Source organism: Eublepharis macularius, chromosome 1, assembly GCF_028583425.1.
Source record: "Eublepharis macularius isolate TG4126 chromosome 1, MPM_Emac_v1.0, whole genome shotgun sequence".
Lineage (NCBI taxonomy): Eukaryota > Metazoa > Chordata > Lepidosauria > Squamata > Eublepharidae > Eublepharis > Eublepharis macularius.
The window spans coordinates 34,056,102-34,078,666 of record NC_072790.1 but is presented as its reverse complement, the minus strand read 5'-3'; the positions used below and the strand labels follow the sequence as shown (position 1 = coordinate 34,078,666).

The following is a 22,565-nucleotide window of genomic DNA, read 5'->3' as shown; positions in this document are numbered from 1 at the left end:
GGGGGGGTGTCTGAAGCTGGAAATGGAGGAAGGTGGGTGGGTGGATCCCTTATCCCAAATTCTGGAGTCTTTTGAGTAAGAAGTCTGGGAGCCAGTGTACAGCATCCTTCTAACTGTGCTTCGCGCACAGGTGAATTTCGTCGCTTTCCTGCGTTGGGATTCCTTCCAAACGCCCCGACAGCTCTACCTCCTCTTCTGACCTTCACACCTCCAAAGTCAGCAAACAATCCAATCCCACCGCACGGAGCTAATCCGATTTGCGAAGGCAGAACCAGCGAATTACTTTCCCTTCCAGACAAAAGTCTCTATAATGGGTCATTGTTCGAGACTCCACTCGTCTGAATTTCTTCTTCGCCTCTCCAACGTCTGGCGGACCTCGGACGGTGCGGTGATCCGAGGGAAAACTCTTGTACTCCTCCCGCTGGATCGGAGGAGGATGGAGGAACAGCCTTCCTCGGCCACCCCCCCCCCTTGCGAGCAGAACCCTAAGTAACCCCTCACTGGACATGCCCAACTTGGATGGGACGGATTGCCCAGTGGTGGGATGGAAAGCAAGACGCGGGGGGGGGGGGGGCTGCGCAACGCCGAAGGGTTCTCGGAACCGCTCGCTCCAGTTCCCGTTTGCAGCTCCCAAAGGCAGTCGAAGCTTCCCCCTTCCAAATGCAAGAATTTCAAACCATCCCCTGGAAATCTAATTGCTCTTCCAAGGTGCTACGGGACCCAGAAGAACACCTAAACAAACTTCCCTCTGACATTCTTATGGGGGGGGCGTGCAGAACAGCGCGATCCTCTGTAGAGTTGATCCAGTCTAACCTTACTGGTTTCAACGGGCTTCGACTGGAGTAACTCTTCCTAGGATCGCGCCGCTCCTCCGCCGCCGCCTTTCCCTCCCGACCGCTTTCCTCCCCACCCTTGAAAGATCTGCTGCGCGGCCACCGCAAATTAAATTAGGAATCGCATCGGGACTCGACTAAGACGCCGCCGCCTCTCTCCGCCCGGCGAGAGCGAGCTGGATTTTAACCGGGGGAGAGAGAAGTCGTCGAGGGCCGCGCTTGGCAAGCGCCGCGGCTCCTCCTCCTCCTCCTGCTCGCTCCCTCCCCGCCCGCGTTACTGAGCCTAATCCGGAAAGTCGACGGGCGAGAGCGAGAGGCGCGCGCGCGAACCCCCCCTCGGAAGGCCGGCGCGCGGGCCGGGGGGGCGGGCGGCGGCGCCAGGGGGCGGCGTTGCCTTTAAAAGCCGCCCCGCCGAGCCTCTCCGCAGCAGCCGCCTCCTGCTTGGCTCCCGGGTCCCAGCCAGGCCGCCCTGCGATTGGCGAGCCCGCCGCAAGCCCCCGGGGTCGTGACATCAGCAGGCAGCGGAGCAACAAAAAGGCCGCCGGGGAGGCTCGCCCGCTCGCTCGCCGAGGAGGAGCAGCAGCAGCACCGGCAGCGGGGGCGGTGTATGTGCGGGCGCGCCTCGGCCACGCAAGGAGCGGCGGGGGGCTGTCGCCGCGCGGAGCCGGGAGCGAGAGTGCGCGGCCGGGGCACGGGGCAGCCGGGCCGGGCGTGCGGCTGCTGCTGCTGTTGCTGCTGCTGGGCGCGCCCGCCGATGCCCAGGGCACTGCCCCCCCGGAGGATCTGCCGCGTCCGGCTCTTGGCCAGGGGGCATCGCCCGGGCGCGGAGGAGAAGGCGGCGGCGGCAGCGGCGGCTCCGGCCGCGCCCGGGCCACTTTCCTGCGGCGCGCCGGGCATGTCGGCGAGGCGGAGAAGGACGCCGGCCGCGCGTGGGATCTCCCCCGGTCGTGGCTCCGGGCAGCGCCCCGCCAGCCGGCAGTGAGATGCGGCAGGCAGCCAGGGCCGCCGGGCGACCTCCTCTCGGTTGCGCGCAGGTCGAGCCCTGGAGAGGGAGCTCCGCCGGGATGTTTCCTGCGCCGAGAAGCCCTGCGCTGCGGCGAAGGCGCTAGGAGGCGGAGGCACCGCGATTGCCGAAGACCCACCGACCCACCGAGGACTGCTGGCCGTTGGCGGCCGCCCCTTCGCCTCGATCCCCCCCACCCCGTCCCCTGCCCGGCTTCTTCCGACGGGCTGGACGCTCCAGCGGAAAAGAGGACCCGCTTGGCACCTCCTGGATCGGCCTGGCGAGTTCCATGTGGAGCTGGACTCGATGGACGTGCCCGAGTGTGCTTCTTAGGCGATCGGCGGGACCCTAAAGGTAGCTGGGGGGCCGGGCGGGAAGCGTCGGGTCTTGAGTTGGGGGTGGGATGAAGGACTCGTGTAAGGCTGGGCAGAAAGCAGTGCCTGCCCGGAAGCTCCGCGCTGGGGGAATCTCCAGGTGCCTTCCACCAGCAGGCACCTTCCTTCCCACTCCCATTGCAAGGCAGAGTTTCAGGTGCATAGCCGTGTTGGGCTGCTGTAGAAGAGCAAGATTCGGGTCCAGTCGCCCGGGAAAGGCCAACTGGATCTCCAGGGGATGAGCTCTTGAGAGTCAAAGCTCCCTTCTTCAGATACATTTAGAAGTGCCGCGGTGACTTTTCTCCCTCTTCCCCTCTGGTTTTCCAGAGAGCCACTTGTTAAGGTTGGAGGCCGGTGGCACATTAGAGACCAACAAGATTTTCCGGGTGTCAGCTTTTGAGAGTGGGAGCTGAGAAGGGAGCCATCTAAAACTCCCTCGCTATGGTACATAAAAAGAGCAGTTCTTAATGGGGTGGGCAGCATCCCCATCTGGGTGGCATGGTGCCCTCTTAGGAGCCAGGCACATGAACCCGAGCCCTTTTTCTCTGCCCCCTGACGACATACAGAGCAGCTGTGCTTTTTTATTCTGTCTGATTCTTTTGGGCTCCTGAAAAGAATTAGCATTTCGAGATCCAGGAGGAATGGCCTGGGACCCTCCGGCCACATCTCCGGCTGTGCTGGGAAGCACCGCAGAGGCGTGGGCTCCGTACAAACTGCCTTATGCTCCAACATCCTCTGTGGTGTCATTATGGGGCGGGAGAGCACACTTGGCGAGTTGTTTCCTTGCTGAATGTGAAAAATACTGCCGCTTCCAGTAGAGTAGCATGCTCCGTGAGGCTGGCCCTACCTGCCAGACTGAAGTTGCTTTAGCCGGATTTTCCACTTCATATTACAAGCTGTAGGATCCTCCTCCCCTTTTAAGTATGCTGCTGTTGGAATACTACCGTTCGTAGTGTGGGAGCACTTCACTCTTTCTCCCTTCCCCCTTCTATGTATCTTCACATTCGGTGTGTGTTTTTCTTCCTTGTTTCCTCTCTCATGCTTCTGAGCTCAGAGGCCCTTTTTCAGCACGTGAGTTTTGTGCATTTGGGACGAAGAACCCCCTTCTTCGTCCCACCAAGCAGGATATAAACAGTTCTACCGGATCGCTGACGGACTAAAAAGAAACAAAGAAGCGAGAAAAAGCTTTGGGCTTTCGCTTAGTGGAGAAACGTTGCCATTGAAAAATGTGCTCCGAAGTTAATGTTTTTAGGGTGAAGTTAAAAATGGGGCACTCGGAAAGCTGGGTCAGGCTAACTAAAGGAATGCATTCCAGTGGGGTAACCCCCCTGCTGGGGGCTCTCCGTGCTTCTGTAAACAAGATCTGGGACTAGAGTAGAACAGCCCATAGCAATAAAGTTCTAGCCGGGTTAGCAGTCTCTTTACTGGTGACCCACGTGATGCTCCTGTTTATACTGGAACAAAAACAAATTATTGAAATGAGAAGCAGGCAGACAGAGAAGGGATAAACCTGGACTCTCCTTAATCTAGATCAAGTTAAGGTTAACTATATGTATGTTAAAGGGCTGGAGGACTAAGGGGAAGGATTCTGCCCACTTCATACTCGGAAGTCTAAAAGTCGTTCTGGGCTCCAGTCCAGCCTGCAGTTACTTTAAGCATGTCTGATATCGTGCTGGGTTGTAGCCTTTGACTGTAATTGTCTGTTTCTGAATTGGCAATTGCTCACTAGATCCACTTGAAGAAAAGCAGGCTGTGAAGGAAGTAAATAAAAATGTAGTTTTTTTAAAAAAGAGTATTTCAGAGCCGTAGGGGGCTACAAAACTCAGCCTGTTGCTTCACAGCTGAGTGAAAGATGCTTCTGGGTTCTTCAAAAAAAAGGTGCAAACTCCTTCCCCAGAAGCCACCTCCTATAACTGCTTGCCGTACATTCCCCTCCCACTCTGTCTGTTTTCCCCTCCCATTAACCCCTCCCTCCCCATTTCCACAGGTAATCCGTCTCGCTCCTCCCATTCTACCAAGCCCACAAACCATCTTTAGGATGCAGCCCATGGCCCTGTTCCCAGAATGCAGTGCTGCTCCCAGCAGGCATGTGGCGGAATTGAACAGCCGCACTGTTCCAGGAGCTACCCGGCACATAAGCTGTTCCCTCTACCCATCCGTGCAGATTGCTCTCCTCCTCCTTGTACATCATGGAACAAATTGTGATACCGTTTTTGTTACAAGGGGCTGCTCAAAGGAGGCAGAAGCCACTGCTGAGTTAAGCGTCTGTGACATTTGTGACCGCCGCCTTTTCTTTTAAGGGGTTCGGGGCGGTGTTTTTAGGTGAGCCACCAAATCTGGCTTGCCAACGGCAGGGCAGCTGCAGAATATTTTGGGCATTTGTTTCCTCTGGACATCTCATTGACACTGGGATATTACTTTGCCAGTGATCACAAAAAACATCATGCGATAGAGGGAGCAGGTTGTATGTGGTTGGGGCCATCTTCCTGAACATATTACTAAAAGGATAGGTCGATAGAATTGTTCTTGCTCGGCTTACGCCTGTGTTCTCAACTGCAGAAGCAAAGTTTCCTTTGCAAGGCCTTTTTGGGGGCCATTAACTTTAGCAACCATTACCTACTTGGGCAGCTTTTTATAACACATTGCTGTCTACCCCAGATACGACAGCCACGTGAAAAATGAGTGTTCCCACTGAGGTCAGGATCCCCTTTCATAATCACGACTTTTGAGAGAAGGATGAGTAGGAAAATAACCACTTTGCGGTCTTGATCCTGCATGCACTTATGTATTGGGTTTTATTCTAGGATATGTCTTCCCTCTTCCATTTTGCCCTAATCCCCCTCTTTTAATTTTGCCCATGTACACGCAGGTTGCTGACCATGGTTGCTGGGACCCATTCTCTACTAGCACTGCTGCTTTATCAGGTGTTGCTGGGTGGTTCGGCCAGCCTCATCCCAGAGGTGGGTGACCGGAGAAGGTTCAGTGGCGATTTGATCCGGGCTGCTCCATTGCAGCTCTCGGAAGGGATCCTGCATGAATTTGAGCTGCGCCTGCTCAATATGTTCGGTCTTAAGCGGCGGCCCACACCGAGCAAGAACGCTGTAATCCCTCCCTATATGTTGGAGCTGTACCACATGCACACCAGCCAGAAACCAAGCCCCATGGACTACAACCTGGAGAGAGCTACTAGCAGGGCCAATACCGTCCGAAGCTTCCACCATGAAGGTAAGGAGGAACGACGTCTGCTCGGGCTTTCCCCCACCCAAACTGGAATGGAAATCACGCTGCATGTTTCCAAGATACAAATATGAATCCAAGGGTTTTGAATGCCAAGATGTTTCGCAGTTGTGGATTTACTCGTTTTGGTATTCATGATACAGCACTTGCTATTTAAATACTTGTGCATTTCTCGTTATGCAATTTATTTTGCTCCTGGTTGCTTGGCTGATATGTAATACGTGTGTCCCACTGCAGGGGAAATCATATCTGTTTTGTCAACAAAATCAAAAGTTCTTACGTCACTCAAAAACTCATACCCCAAACCACCCACGTTGACTTGGAACTGTTTGGCTGAGTCTTTTTTTCCAATCTGTAAGGTTTTGGAAATTTGTGAAACAGTATTTTGCATGGGAAGCTTTCAAGCAAATAACCCAAGATAATATCGGAGATGGTAGAGTCGTGGGTGAAGATGGATGTTGGCTCTTAGAACCTAAAATGAAATGGAAACTCTGTTGGCTCAGAGCGACAAAATCTTATGATTAGAAATCATGAGAAATCTTGGGAAAATGTAATATTTAAAGAACCTTGATGAAACCCTGCTACCAAGCTACAGGTCTTCATGTGAAAAGTGAGAGGGTCAAAAGTACGATTAAAATTTGTGACTTTGATAGCTAACAAACCCCAAACATCACTTAGTTTCAGTCAGTTTAAAAACCTGATTTTCAATACAATCACATTCTCAAGAAATAACAGCTTTATGAAATTTGAGCCAGGGATTTATATTCCATCTGATGGGGGGAAAAAAAGTTCTGTGCCTCTACATTATTGTGTGTTTGACTGCACTGCATTGTGGGTGGTCAGTTTACCTCCAAAGGTGTATGTGATCATATTTTGCTCAAGGTGTTAAGTGTACCACTTTTTATGAAATGCTTTTGGAGCAAATATGAGAAGAGAGACAAGAGAAATCACTTCAACCCCCTCTCAATTGCTAGTAATCTTAGTTTTAATATAGTTAATCTTCTTTTAAAAAACAGTATATTTCTAAAACCCCTGAATGTGCACTGTATATATATTTTATTTTGAAATCACACGTATTGCTCCACAGCAAGAGAAGGCAGGTTTTTTTTTTAATTCACGTGTACAGATTCTGTCCCATTTATGAGTTCCCACCAATAAGTTCCATTTTTTAAAAAAGGCTGAATTCCAAGAAACGTCTTTCTAATTTACAGTTGGCTATAGGGTCGCTTGGAAGGTTTTCTAATCCCTATCTAATCCCCGTGAGAGATCGATTTAACAATCAATTGCATTGTCTCCACTGTGACTCCGTCTTCTGTTTAAATCTAGATTTAGCATAGTGCTAAGGTAAGCCCTTCAGAAAGCAAGGCTGATAAGTTTTGGGAGCAGCTGTCCCTTGGATTTCATGTGCACCTGGGGTTTTAGGTCACCCAGATAAAAAGCCACAGGCAAATATGTACTTAACCAATACTGAGCAGCGCACACTCTCTTCAGATTCACGCTGTTACCACTTATCCTTGTCGTTTGGAACGGAGCCGCTTTCCTAAATTCAAGGCATTCCGCCTGAAATTTTATGCAAAACACCCCTGTGAAAGCTCCTTAAACTTGAACAAACTTGTCCACGTTGCAAAGAGCTTGATCTTTACATTGCAAATGCTTTCGGTTGCCTGGCACCTCAGTCGAACATACAATCAAAAGTTTCTCCGTTTTCACGACACCATTCCCCTCCCCTCTGTCAGGACTACTAAGCACAGGTTTGTGACACTGAAGTTGCCCTGAAACCGCAGGGCCTTCCAGATAACAGGAGCAGGGTCTGGGTAACACTGTTAACCGTTTGTAGCTTACACATATCTAGCCATTCCTTGATCTGTTTCTATCCTGTCTTTAATGAAAGACAAGGGAGCATGCAGAAGGCATCCACTGGTGGGGGTTCCCTCCCCTGCAAAATATTCTCAAGGATTGCAGATTTCCAGCCATGATGTTTTTTCATTATTGGCACATTTGCAGGTTTATTGTAAGGGGTGGTGCTGGTGATGATGTGCATACTATAGAATAAAGCTAGGAACAACAAGAAAAAAAATATGTTTTCTTTCTTGGGTTTGATTATGTTACTCTAGAAGTGACAGTGATAATACAGTCTTAATGAGGCAAGAGATGAATAGATTAATCTTCTATTGTGGATTATGCTGCTTTGTATATAAATATAAAGCAGGAGGAAACACTGTGCATAGAACGCTTCTTAACATACACCTGTGGGGTTGAGGGGTGCTAAGTATTTGGGGCGGCCTAACTATGGCACTCACAATGCAATCCTATGCAGAGTTAATGTGGTCCATGCCCCCTTGAAATCAGTGGGGCTTCGCCTGGAGTAGCTCTGCGTAGGATTGCGCTGTCAGTCAACCTAACGCCAACAAAAGAGCTCCTTTACATTCTATTATGGTGGATTTTATTTGTCTAAAGTCCTCATGATCATTCGAATCAAACCCTTTTAGGAATGCCTTCAGCATCTTGTTTTGCCAGTGCGGAACTAAAATCCTTCAGTGCCCGAAGATCTTTTCAGCTGTGGCTTTATAACCAGTCTTTAGCCACCCCGCCTTAAGCTGAGCCAATGTTGTAAGTGCTCTTAAAAAAACCCCAGTGTAGGTTGGCTCTGACATTTTGTCACGATGCAGATCTAAACTATTGGTAACCTGCCTTTCCTACAGGGAGCAATGAGTGATACACGTTTAGGGCTATCCTCTCAACTGGTCTGTGGGAGAGGCCAGATGGAAAAGGCTCAGAAGGCATTTGAATCCTGGTTGCCAGCGTCTGGCTCCAGTGGCGTCCGACCCATAGTTTGTTCCTCAGGATGAACTTTAAAACACAAGGCTCAGCTATTCTGAAAGACGCAGGAGGGCTGTGTTAATTTATTAAGCAATTTCTACTTCCACTTTCCCCCTCATGGAGATTCAAAGCGGCTAACAACCCTCTCCCCTCCTCCATTTTATCCTTGCAACCACCACTTTGTGAGGTAGGCTAGGATGACTTGACTGACTGGCCCAAGGTCCCCAGGTGACTTTCCATGGCAGAGAGGGGATTAAATCCAGGGTCTCCCAGACACTGTGCCATGCTGGCTCGCAAATGATAACTTAATGGCTGTTGAGGGCAGAAATGGCAACAGAGTTTGTTGTCATTGTTGTAACATGTTCATCTGAGCCTTTATGTAACTTTGTATTTAAGCATGTTTCTCCTTTAATACGGCATAAAATGACCACACACACACACACACACACCAGATTGTATACCTGGATTTGGACTCTCAACTGACTGTAGGTGTGAACGGGTGCAAAAGGAAGCTAGTATTTGTAGAACAAGGCTCAACAAATCTACCCGTGAGCCCCTGGATTTCATGTAGCCACAGCAATGGAGACTAGCAATGTGGCATTAGCAGAAGCCTAAAATAAATGGAATAGCAGCAGGTGTTGTGAAATTGCCTTGCCTAGTGCCACAGTGGTGGGGAGGGTGTGAGGTGGAATAAAGCAGAATAGGAACTCTGAGGGAACATACAGAACAATAGGGGGAAACACCTCTCTGTTTCCATGCTGTGTAAGAACAGGGGAACAATCTCTTTCACTTTTTTTTACAGTGTTAAAAACCTGTTTGGCAAAACAATTTTTAAAAATCCCCTTGCTGAGATTAGAATGACTACTGCTACCACACTGCCATCTATATCACTGTACTATGTCCAGAGTTTCTAAGTGCACTTGTGTTTGAGGGCACTTTAACAAGGCCACTGAGAGATGTATAAATATCAAAGCACAGTCCCTGAAGATAGCCTTGGAACAATACAAACCAAAGGTGATGCTGCTGAGCTGTTGCTTATCATCCTGGTGAATCCTCCCTCACCATTGGCTGGGCTGCTGTGATGTCACAGGCACCTCAAGGAGGGGCGAGATGGGAAAACAGAGGGAGGCTAGGAATGGAGAAGGCCTTGAGGGAGGGGCAGACAGCACACCTAGGAAAGGAAGGGGCTGTACACAGGATGGGAGGGGGACTGGGTGTAGGCCAGCAGCTTAAAGAGGTGTAGGGGCTAGAGGTTGCTGGAAATCATGGGAAAGGATGCAGACATACGATGATTTAAAAAAATATAACTTTGAACCTGCTGTCTTCTGGATGGGATTTTTAAGAATTCTTGCAGAATTGTTTAGAGGAGTAACTTGGTGTGTGCAGATACACAGGTAGTTTGGAGGCAAACGGGAAGTGAAGCCCACTGAATTTTGAACTAAGCCGATTACAAGCAGGCACTCCTGCCAAAGTTTGTGCGCTGCTACTGGTCCTTCCTTTAATGCTACTTAATTATACACTTAAATGCAAGTTCCTCTTTAGGGTGACATGATAGAAAGATCGGGAGGCTAAAAAATCGGGCATCCTTCAGACGTAGAAGGGCTAGGCGAACTGTGAATTAGGGCCTGCTTCACAAAGAAACACTAGCAGTAATTGTTACGGCTGTAATCCGGAAGTCATTCTCTTGGAAGTTTCAATAAAATCCGTGAGATTTCCAAATAAATACACTAGCTAATCTGTGTAGTAGTTCATTCATTTACAATTGCCAGGTACCCCTCCCTTCCCATTGGGAGGGTGGAGTCCCTTGTACTTACCTGGTGCACTGCATGAGGTCCTCTTTCTCATGTGTGCGCCCTGGAGCTGGCATGCTGATGTCACTTCCAGAAGTGACGTCACCATGCTGGCCGCACAAGCACAGCTGCACAAGTGCTCCCATGCTTTGCATGGGGCCGATTTGGCCTGTTTGGGGTCCAAATTGGTCCTGAACAAAGTGCAGGAATGCTCCCATGGGTTGCTGTGCCGGTTGGGAGCATGTGCGCGTGCATGGTGCACACTCCTGAGGTGCCTGCCGGTGATGAGCAACCTCTGGGAGCTTGCCCCCTCCCGCCGATCGCTGGGCGATCAGCAGACAAGGGGGAAATACCTGGGAGTTTCCGAGCCCTATTTACAGTATGCCTAAATTTAGCTAGAGTTCTTATATTTTATGCATGCCTTCTTAAACATACAGTGTAGTAGTTTGGGGTTATAGCTCTCATTTCAGTCTAACTGACAAGGCAGTCCTATCCATAGTTATTCCAGTCTTAAACCGTTGAAATCAGTGGACTCAGAGCTGAGTGGCTCTACATAGAATTGCACTGTTAGAGATTTTGTTGAGATATTGTTTCTCATTGGCAGCCCTATGAAATAAACTCTCGGGGGAATCCCTTATTTTCTTACTGTTGTGGTTGGCGGTTTTTTTTTTTTTTTTTGGTTCTTGCCTATAGCTTTATCCCAAAGAACAGCATTATGTTTGTCGGTAGTTAAACATGGGCTGTCGATATTACGTATGGGCTGTCAATATTATGTAGCATTACGGCTGTCAACAAATCATTTCCATTTCATTTTCAAAATTCACACACATACATACATGCTGCCTTACAATTAATGGCAAACAGCTGATGGGAGCTGAATTAACTCCCATTTCAAATCTCACATTGGCCACAAGATCAAGCCATCACCCCTCCCTCTCCTGCCAGTGAGTAATCTGAGCCAAACTTTCAATGGCAGTTTTATTGCGAGGAGGCTGTGGTTAGTATAGGAGATGTGCATGGAACACTCAAAACTGCTATATAAATTAGTAGGTGAAATTTTACATTTCTAGAAGACCAAAGGATTAGGCGCAGCGCAGAAAGCATCCTAAAGTCTACTGACAGCCAATATGGATAATGGCTTTGCCCGATGCCGCTCTAGTTCTGGATTTCCAAGACAGCCTGTCGGCTTTTATTTTTCATCATGTCTGCAAGATTGGGCTGTCAGTCCTGAATTCCACCCATGGGTTCCAAACAAATACCTAAACCTGCTCAGAACGGCATTGTGCTTAGGGTCCTCTTGAGTAAAACGAGAGTAGTATGCTTTGAGCAAAGGGGAATGTAGTTAAGATACATGGGCTTGGGTCTGTGGCAAATCTTTACTGATGAAATGGGTCCACTTCACCTGCCCGCTGGTGCTAGAGCCCGGAATGATAGCAGAAGTGGTGCTTCTGAGGGGACCCCGAGGAATAGCATGATGGAACTGGAGACCTAAAGAGGAAAGGGGACGTGGTACAAATTACCCCTTTCCTGTAGCAGAAGCTTTCTGCAGGGTCCAAGCCATTATTTTGGATAAAATATTGCCATTGAGCCGCCATTATTTTGCCATTGAGTCGCAACCAACTTATGGCAACCCCATTCCCAGGGCTGTCGGGCAAGACATGAGCAGAGGGGGTTTGCCATTGCTGCCTTCTTTGTAACACCCCTTCTCTTCCTTGGTGGTCTCCCATCCAAGTACTAACCGTGGTCAACCCTGCTTAGCTGGGCTATCCCGGCTGTTAGGGAGCTTGACTATTGAGAAACTTGTCAGTCATGAAGCTTCTAAAAGAGATTTTAAGTAACTAACATAGAAGTAGCCTGGACGAGCCTGAGCTTGTCAGAGCTTGGAAGCTCAGGTAGGGCTGGCCATGGGTAGGAGACCACCAATGAAGAGGAAGGTTGCTATGCAGAGGAAGGCAAAGTAAACCACCTCTGCTCCTCTCTTTCCACGAAAACCCATTGAGGGGGTCATCATAAGTCTGTTGCGACTCGAGGGCCCTTATTACTTAACATAAATGCAAAAGCAGAGAGCTTTTTTTAAAAAAATGCAATCCCTTTGCTTGATCCTCAGTCACTTTTTAATTACTTTCAATGGGCCCCTGCTAACCACTTATTTTCTTTAATGCCCTTGAATTCCACAGCGATGCCTCGCATTTCATTACGGCCACCTGGAATTCTCTACGCACTCTGATCAGATACAAAGGCATGGCAGTAAATGAACCGCTATAACATAATGTTTCATAAATACCTAAAAAGACAAGATAATCCCCCTCTTTTTTGTTGTGGTTGAAATCTTCAAATCCCTAAAGTAAGCTCGTGTTGACTTATGATAGTGTTGATTTGAAAGTTGCCGGTAATGCAGTTGTTCGTTTTTTTAAAAATTGCTTATCTAAGGTACTGATTGGGCTTTTTGCTCTTTCCCCTCCTAAATCAGAGACCCTGGAAGATCTTCCAGAAAGAAGAGGGAGGACGTCCAGACGTTTCTTCTTTAACTTGACTTCTATCCCAAGTGGGGAGTTTATCACTTCAGCTGAGCTTCAAGTTTTTCGGGAGCACCTCGAAGATGCCTTGGAAACCAATAGCAGTTCTTACCACCGTATTAATATTTATGAAATAATCAAGCCAGAGAGTGACGCTTCCAAAGACCCCGTCACAAGACTTTTGGACACCCGCTTGGTGCACCACAGTGCCAGCAAATGGGAAACTTTTGATGTCACGCCCGCTATCGTGAGATGGATTGCACACGGACAACCTAATCATGGGTTTGTGATAGAAGTGGTCCATTTGGAAAATGAAAGTGGCACCTCCAAGAGACATGTCCGGATCAGCAGGTCTTTGCATCAGGATGACGCTAGCTGGTCTCTGTTTCGGCCACTACTAGTCACCTTCGGCCATGACGGAAAGGGGCATTCTCTCCATAAGCGAGAGAAGCGCCAAGCCAAACACAAACAACGCAAGCGGCTTAAATCCAATTGTAAAAGGCATCCGTTATACGTGGACTTTAATGATGTTGGGTGGAATGACTGGATAGTGGCCCCGCCTGGTTACAGTGCCTTCTACTGCCACGGAGAATGCCCTTTTCCCCTGGCAGATCATCTGAACTCCACCAATCATGCCATTGTTCAGACTTTGGTCAATTCAGTGAATTCCAAGATCCCCAAAGCCTGCTGTGTGCCGACGGAACTGAGCGCCATTTCCATGCTGTACCTGGATGAGAACGAAAAAGTGGTACTAAAGAACTATCAAGATATGGTTGTGGAGGGCTGTGGGTGCCGCTGATGTGGTCGCAGTGGTGGCAGCAGCAAAAGACATATACAAATCAAATAACTTGACACTTTAATATTTTCCCAATGAAGACTTTATTTATGTTATGAAATGGAGAATTAAACACAACTATTTTGGAAAAAAAAATCTATTTATGTCTACAGAAAAAAGTGAGGAAAAATATTTTAATCAGAGAATTATTCCTTTTAAAGATTTTTAAACATATTTTAGTTGTACATTTTATATGGGTTTAACCCTCTTCCCCCCCCTTTCCCCCCCTCAGCACATGAAGTATAATGGTCAGATTCTTATTTTGTATTTATTTACTATTATAACCACTTTTTAGAAGAATAGCTAATTTGTATTTATATGTATAATCAACAAAAAAGCAGAAGAAAAAAAAATATAGGGTTTGTACATAATTTTAAAAAAAACCAACAAAAAACAAATGGTAGCTGTTTCAATTGTGTGTATTTAAGCTGAAATGTGTACATGGAAGGGTTACTGTGGCAAAGGTGCGTGATGCATTTTGCTTTCTGCAGTTCTACTGTTTTAAGGTCACAAGTGCAAACCCCATGAAAAGTGGCTAATCCACCCTGCTGACTCGAGATTATATTGTACAATTCTCAGGAATGCTGCAGGGTGGGCTGCCCAGTCCATGAGAAACTGGCATTCCCCCCCGCCCCCCCCCCCCCCCGCCCCGATTGGGAGCATTTGGATAAGAACCAGACATTGCTGAGCAAGGAGAAACAACTGCTATTCCTCATGAAGGTGTGATGTGACCACCAACTGGGTTGCTAGAAACTTCTCTCTTCTCCCCTCCCCTTTTCTTTCTCTCTTTCTCTCTCTCACACACACACCTACAGAAAAGCAAAATGTTTATGCTGTACCTCCCATTTTAAGTAGTTCATCCATTGGAAACCTTGTCCTGGCCAAATACTAAATAAAATACCAGATTTCTTCAGTTTTTTTAAAAAGCTTATTTCTGTTCGCTGTTCCTAGCGGGTGAGAACAGTCCCCCCCCCCCTCGTCCCTTGGCCGCTTTGCAACAGTAAAAGCATATCAGGCTTTGTACAGAAATCACAGATGACATGATCCTTGTGTAAAAGTCTTACAAGGCAGGCTAACTCAGATTTGAGAGGGGGAAGGGGCTTGCGGGAGACGGCCGTGCCTATAAACCTACCCATTGCTTCCCTGGCAACGCCACCCAGATGTGAGGGCGGGGGAGGAATTATCAGAGCACCGTCCTCAAAATAACTTCTCTCCTGCATCTGTAAAACCTTTACAGAGATAAAAGGTTGCACAGGTTGCAAAATCAGTCAACTTGTTGGCGTTACACTAGAGGAGGGGTTTTAATAGATGCTGATGTCACTCAGATCTTACTGAGTTTTGAAAAACAGCTTAAATTTTTTACCTCCGCTGGGAAGTTGCAGGGCTTATTAAAATGAAAATAAAATGGATCGTGATGAGTCCAGTTCGGCATCCTGTGTCCCAGAAACAGCCTGAATGGAGGAAACATTTGACCCTATTTTCCCCACAGCTGGCGCTGAGAAATAAAGCCTTTGAACATGGACAATAGAGACAGCTAAAGAGTTTTGAATGTAGCACCAGTTGTACTTGTACATGAATAATGTGCAGGACCAGCATAGGATAACTATGTGGTTCACATAAACTGTTTCCTGGGGCAGCATCTCATTTGTGCAGTACGAAACTCATAAGCTGTCCTTCTCCCACAAAGGCGAGTCTGTCCTGCAGTTTCATACCACCTTGCTTTACCCGGATGCCGTCTCAGACCCCATTGCACAAATGTGCTCATATGTATACTGTTAACGGGTATCAATGTGGATGGCAGAGGATGGGCTGTGTTCCCTGGTTTTGCTGCACATGGGCGTACAGAAATCGCTATTACAATATTTGGATAAGTAATACGCAAAATGCCAAATGGTATTTGCCAAGTGTAAACTTCAGTCCGAATCCAGTGACACAAGCGGCTACACAGACTCACTGCAGTTCCATGCCTGTGAAATCATGTGCAACACCTAGTGTTTTCCTCCCGATACATTAATAGTGTCCAGTCATCAGTTACATAAGTTCTTGTGAAAGCAGAAACGCAAGTGGAGATGCAGTAAGCTTGACATAATATCCACTGTGGTCTTTTTTTTACATTTCTGCTTGTGTAAGAACTCTAGTGCGGGTAGAAACGTTGCGCTGGATCCTACTTTATGTGTACAAAGTATAACAAACTAATAGCACATTAGTGTATGATAGGAGACAAGGGCACACAAGCACAGTTGATGGCCGAGTTGAGGACCCTAGCAGGTATTGAAGGAAAAGGATTATCGGCTCAGTTGAAGGTGCTGAGATTAAAGACTTTTTAAAAAGGGAAATATTGCCCCACCCCCAAGCCATTAATACCTGCTAATTTGGATTTTGGTATCAAGATACATAGTTTATATTAACTGATTGATGGCTCGATTTTTGGAGAAGCCAAACTGAAATGGCAGGTAGGGGCGTTTCTGTAAATAAAATATGGATCTGGTCCACTGGACACCTAAGAGTCAATGAACCAAGTGAAACCGTTCCAACACCAGGATTGTGGGGCATGTCCTGATCACGAGCAGAGTAAGTTGGCATCACCTTTGAATTTCAGTGTGGGTTGCTGGCATTTCTATTCATATCCTGTGTGTAGGGTATGTTCTTGTTTGAACTGGTTTGGACATATATCTTCTGACGAATTTTAAATGTTCACCTCCAAATATTTTAGATTAGCTAAGGTACCACTAACCTAGAATATAAAGAGAGAATCTTCTACGCAGTAATGTATCTGAAACTGTTATGTTTTCTGCTTCAATACAGTAAAGGGGTTTCTTTTAAAACATTTACCTATGGGGGGTGATACCATCCCCCCCTTCATGTCCAACGAGGTTAATCTATGGTCGGCTTTTCTTTGTTCCTTGCCAGCAAACATTCCCCAATCCCAGCAAATAGTACTTCAAACGTGACCAGCTTTCATGTAACCACTTTTAGGGCTTTATTTTCCACTCCTGGCAGTGTTTTTACCTGCTTGGATTGACCATTAACATGGTGAACACGTTCTCTGATACCTCTTCTGTGAACCCAGTTTCCAAGTTACCACATCACTGCAAAGTGGCTGTTAGAAAAGTTTGTGAAGGGGTGTTAAAAATCACCATATGGGTTCGGCCTGCAGTAGGAACACTCAGCCAGCTATGCCACTGTCCACTGCTTCATTGTTGAGTCTTGTCTGTCTGTCTGTCTATCAGTCATCACCATGAGTAGAAAATAAGCCCATGCAGCAGTTAATTCCATCTGCCCACAGAATATTCTTCAGAATATTCTGTATTCTGTACTGCTAGGCAGATGCATTACGATATAAGGAAGAAAAGAGAAAACAGTACAGAGCCTTGTGTGGGGAAAAGCCTCCAGGGGTTTGTTTCTAAGGCTGAAGAGAGATCCACAAATCCCTACCTTGGACCAAAGGAATGAGAGGAAGATAATGGAAAGTGTGAGGTAAAAACTGTTGAAGACAAACTGAATTCTTTCAGGCAGCTTTTGAAGTGGACTTTAAGTTTTTTTTTATGTCTTCACACTCAAAATTTCCAGTCTACTTAACAGAACTCATCTATGTAAAGTTTCTGTCAAACACAATAACGGAAAGACACTGCTAGCTATCCCATCTAGCTAGTCCATCACTGAAAGCCAGTGTGGTGTAGGGGTTAGACAGTCGGTATTATTCCAATGGGGACACTCAACAGTTCTCTCTTCTGTTTGATTAGTACAACAACCTTGTGAGGTAGGTTAGACTGAGAGTATGTGTCTAGGAAAAGGTCACCCAACAAGCCTGTATGGCAGAGTGGAGATTTGAACCTGGGTCTCCCAAATCCTAGTCTAGCATTTGAACTCTGCCTGTTCAAATCCCACTACTTCCATGAGCTCAGCAGGTGGCCTTGGGTAAGCCATTCCTCTTAGCCACAGCTCCCCAGCTGTATTGTGAGGACAATAACAATACTGACTTTGTCCACCGCTCTGAGTGTGGCACTAATCTGTCCAGAAGGGTGGTATATAAGCACAGTGTTGTTGTTGTTATTATTACCACTACACCATAGCAGCTTAACTTTGATGAGGGCCTCTTCTCACGATTCTATCAGGTCCAGACAGGCAAGACGCTTGGAATATCCATGACTGGATCCTCCTATCATATTTAAAATGTATTTATTTATAAAGTTTATTTATTTATTTAGATTATTGATACCCCACTTTTCTCCACAAGCAGCCTATGTCACTCTGCCCTCCCCAAATTCATCCTCACAACAATCCTGTGAGATAGGCACGAGAGGCTTGAGGGAATAAATGCTGTACATCCATTGGTGTTGCTCTGTCAACAGCCAAACGTACACAATATATACAATGGCTCAATGGCCATAATTTCCCTTCTTTATAAACCGAGGCCTTCCTACCTGGCATTTGTGAGGTGTGGATACACTAACCAGCATTTACTTCAAGGCATCCTGCTCTACCACCCAATTTTGCTGAATGCCTTTCATTTATAAAGTCATTATTGCTGAGGCCTGGAGATAAAATCTGCTTGGTTATTGCCTGCGTTTTTTAAAAAACCAGATGATCTGGACTCCTTATTCTCAAAACGCACTTGGGGAAAAAAATTAATTACAGATCCGGCGTTTTCGATAAAAACAAACAAGCAAACCCCAAACTCTGAACTTGTTACGAAGCACCTAATTGCTAGTTCTGTTGTTCGGCATTTGAACCTAACTGAAGGATCTTTCTGTCGGAAGTCAAAAACTTTGTTCTCTCATTTCCATTATGGAAAAAAAGGGTCTGTATGTAGTTACTGCAGAGTTTCAAGGACTGTTTTATACTTCCTGACAGTGTAGGTCTGGCTTAATGGTTTGTTTTTATTGCTTAAGAGTGTAAACCTTTCTTCAGCCAATGTATGGAAAGTGTTCTCCCATCCTACGTTACACACATTTCTCATTAGTCACTCACTGCTTTTCCCTTTCCTGCTACCTCTGCCTCAGCAATGTGCAAAAACTCCTTTTCTTGAGCTGCTGGATAAAATGAGTGCAAGAAAAGCCCTGCTGGATAAGGGAGAGGGCCGTGGCTTAGTGCCCGGGCATCTGCTTAGCTTGCATAGGGTTGCCAGGCCCCCTCAACCTCCCGGCGGGGGATTGAGGCCTGGCACTTACCTGCGGGGTGGGGGTACACACATGCACGAAGCACGATAATGTCACTTCCGGGAAGTGACATCATCATGTGGCCCCTGGGATGTCACTTCCAGGAAGTGACATCACCATGTGGCTCTGCAGGGGCCTGGATTGGGGATGTTCCAGAGCATAGAAGTGCTCCTGCCCTCCACAGCGGCCCTAAATGCATCCATTTTGGCCCAGATTAGGCTCGTTTGGGGCCCATTTTGGTGTGGATCAGGCCTGTTTTGAGCCACTGTGGAGTGCAGGGGCGGGGGGTGGGTGGGGGTGGGCAGGGAATCCGCCGCCCCCGGCAGGGGTCTGGAATCCCTAAGCGTGCTTAAGGTCCTAGGGTCAGTCTGTGGCATCTCCAGTTAAAAGGACCAGATAGCCACTAATGTGGCAGAGCTTCTGCCAGTCAGGGCAGACAACACCGACTTTGCTAGACTAATGATCTGTATGAATGGTCTGACTTGGTATAAGGCAGCTTCATATATTAAAGAGATCCATTTTAAGAGCTTGCCAGAAGGGCTGTAATGGATCGTGTTCTTGAGAGTCAGGGGACTGCTACAACACTCTGGGGTGAAGAACAACAGAGCTGCCTTATATCAAGCTGCCTTATAACAGAGTTTTCACCATCAATGGGCAGAGGCCTGAATCCCTGGGAGTTTACCTGCCACTGGTGACCACCTGGCAGCCATAGGTTTATGTGAGGCCTAAAGAGACTGCAGACACATACCGGATATTTTCTATTTCTTCTTTATTTTTTATTTATTAGATATTTATACCCTGCTTTCCCTCCCACTATCGAAGCAACTTACTGTAGTATCATTCTCCCCTCCACTTCATCCTCACAACAACCTTGTGAGGTGGAGAGTGGCTGGTGCAGTGAACTTCCGTAGCAGAGTGGGATTTTGAACCTGGAACTCCTAGAGCTGGACACTCCAGCTACTTCACCATGCTGGCTTTTGCTTTATCAGTCCTTTGCTGCCTTTCTGCTACAGTGTGAATGGAGCCAAACGCCATGATTTCTACGTGGAAGCTGCATCTGAGAGTTACCTCAGAAATGTCCACTTTGAGAACCTAACTTCATAATTTATAGAATCATAGAGTTGGACGGGATCTCCAGGGGTCATCTAGTCCAACCCCCTGCACGATGCAGGAAATTCACAACTCCCTCCTAGAACCTAAGACTCCAGGGTCAGGACCTGGGCATTCAAGATTTGAACCTTGACAGATCAGGGAGTGAAGTCTATTGAAGCAAGAGTTTGGTATTTGGTAGATGAGGCTTTGCCTACTGCAGGCATGGATCCTGAGGGATGTGTAACTGTTAGATTATCATATTCAGACTGTGGCGATCTGGGTGTGGCTCGCCACTCAGCCATAAAGCTCACTGGGTGACCAGGGCCAAGTGCTCACTCTTAGTCTAACTTACCTCACAGGGTTGTTGTAAGGATAAAATGGAAGAAACATTTGGAAGATAACGAGGCCTTTAAGGAGGCAGGATATTTTCCATTTCTCTTGATTGTGTTTGTTGTTTCCTTTAATTCTTCTATGGGACGTCCTTAGACGTGGGCTTAAAACCCGAAAGCTGCATCCCTGGCAATTTTATTAGTAGTCACTTGAGGGAATAATAGCTGGGAAATTAGTTCTAGTTCCATAGCATCTCTTAAGGGCTCTGATTGTGCAACACTCCATGAGACTGAGGGCCAAACTACAAGTGACGAATGACACAGGTTGGACACTTGTCAGCTTCCCTCAAGTTTTGATGGGAAATGTAGGCAGCTTGGCGGAATGTTGGACAAGTGACAGTTGAAAAGTCCACTGGACAGCAGTCGGAGGGCCAAGCTGCAAGACCAGGATGCCTACATTTCCCATCAAAACTTGAGGGAAGCTGACAAGTGTCCAACCTGTGTCAGGCGTCACTTGTAGCTTGGCCCTCAGACCCCCTCCTCACCCTTGCTGCCAGAAGGTTGGTCTTTCGCCTATATCTTCAGAGCTACTACCAATTGCCACACGTTGGCTGGGAAACGATGTCCATATTTATGGCTCCAGCACTTAATTTCTTTATTACCTTTAAAAGCCGTTCAACTGTCCATATTTTCAGCTCTAGCTTTGAATGTGGTGGGGCTAGCGCAAGGCTCTCTCCAGCTTCCCTGGCTAGATGTGGTTGTTGTCACATCTCCAGGTGGGGCTTCAGTGAAATGAATGGAAAAATATCCACCATTTTCTGACAAGACTAACCTCCATAACCCCGTGGCCAAGCCCAAAGGTCTATAGCATCAGCAAATTGTTAATGTCCGACTCACTGAAGTTTAGTAAGAAATGTTATTATTTTATTTACTTTGTTCACTCGACTTGGGTCGTTTTAAAATTCACAACCTTTTACGTACATAGGAGCACCTCTGTAATGTCTTCAGATACTCTTGACCAATGCTTTTTTTCTGGGAAAAGAGGTGGTGGAACTCAGGACTGTACAATGATGTTACTTTGGGCGCAGAGGACGATCTAAACTCCCCTCTGTCTGGAGATCAGGGGGCGGGGCCACCAGCCGTGTGACCATTTTCAAGAGGTGCCGGAACTCTGTTCCACCATGTTCCCGCTGAAAAAAAGCCCTGCTCTTGACCCCCCTTAGATGCTCTTCCCCGCTCGTAAGCACAGTAGATAAAGGGGATATTTTGTGTGATGCTTTAGTGTGGTGTAGTGGTGAGAGTGCTGGACTAGGACCTGAGACACTTGAGGTTTGATTCCCCACTCTGCCATGGAAGCTGGCTGGGGGACCTTGCACCAATCACACCCTCTTGGCCTAATCTACCTTGTAGGGTTGTTGTGAGGATAAAATGGAGGAGAGGAGAATGATGTACGCTGTTTGGGGTCCCGGCTGGGGGGAAAAGAGGGATATAAATTAAGCAAATAAATAAAAAAAATAAATTTAAGCATGATGAGAGTGATAGTGCTCTTGAAAATCCATCCCGGATCGATTTTGGAGGAATCTAGGCTGTGCATAGCTGGGCAAGTCAAGGGGGTGTAGCTTCAAGTTCTACTACTTTTGGGTGCGGGGAGGGGGGGAGAGCATACCTGTCACTACAGTTTTTTTAAACTAGAATCTTTTTTTTTCTATTCTAAAGCAAGCTTCTATTTTATGACCATTTGTAACATCACCTATTCTAAAATGCAGTTCTTAAAAAAAATCCCGTGGTTGCACTGCAGTTAAGGTCCTCCCCTGCGGATTTCCCACTGAGCAATGCTCCTTGACATGATATAATTAATAATCCTTGTATTCCTGCTGGTAACATTTGCAAACTGGCATGTTTTGGATGGCAGCAACAAAGAGGCGGCTGAAAGCTATTTTCAGGCATAATTGTCAAAGCGGCAGAAAATGCTCAGATCCAGAAAGTTCAGTTTCCCACAACAGCTGGAATATGGAAGATTTACAATTTAATGAAGCTGTTAATCCCATTAGAGATTAAATATTTTTAAAAGGACTTTCTGGGAGATCACCCGAAGACCTTGAATAGCACACTGCAGCCATTCCAAGCGGACGTGTGGGGGCCGAAGTGGAGCTTGACGTGTGTGTCTTTTTAAAATGCACAATGGCAATTCCTTTGGTGGGTCTCTCTTGTTCAAGTAGAAAGCATTCGGCGCTGAAGCAGACCAGAAAAGAAAATGAAAGACGGCTTTGATTCTGCAAGCCGTGACACGGGCTTTAAAACACAAAGTGTAACATTCAGCTGGCAAATACTGGCCTAGATCACATCAACAAAGCATCCAAACCTGTTCTGATGAACCCCAAACCTAGGAAGACAAGAGGGTGCTCCTGTTGATGGAGGGATATTATCTGGATGTATCCTACCCAGGGCTTTTTTTCTGGAAAAAGAGGTGGTGGAACTCAGAACCACACAATGATGTCACTTTGGGTTAGCTGGAACAAGGGGGGAGTTTTTTAAAGTTTAAACCACCATTGGCAAAAATGGTCACATGGCTGGTGG

General features: G+C 47.0%; 1 protein-coding gene across 1 annotated transcript; it reads left to right on the top strand.

Annotated features, from left to right (window-relative positions):
• The first annotated feature begins 1,395 nt into the window (after window positions 1–1,395).
• On the top strand, window positions 1,396–14,321 carry BMP2 (bone morphogenetic protein 2). The gene is made up of 3 exons (XM_054995955.1): window positions 1,396–2,190; window positions 5,080–5,435; window positions 12,528–14,321. The coding sequence occupies exons 2-3, from the start codon at window positions 5,090–5,092 to the stop codon at window positions 13,370–13,372; spliced, it is 1,191 nt and encodes a 396-aa protein (XP_054851930.1). The 5' UTR covers window positions 1,396–2,190; window positions 5,080–5,089; the 3' UTR covers window positions 13,373–14,321.
• Window positions 14,322–22,565: the final 8,244 nt, after the last annotated feature.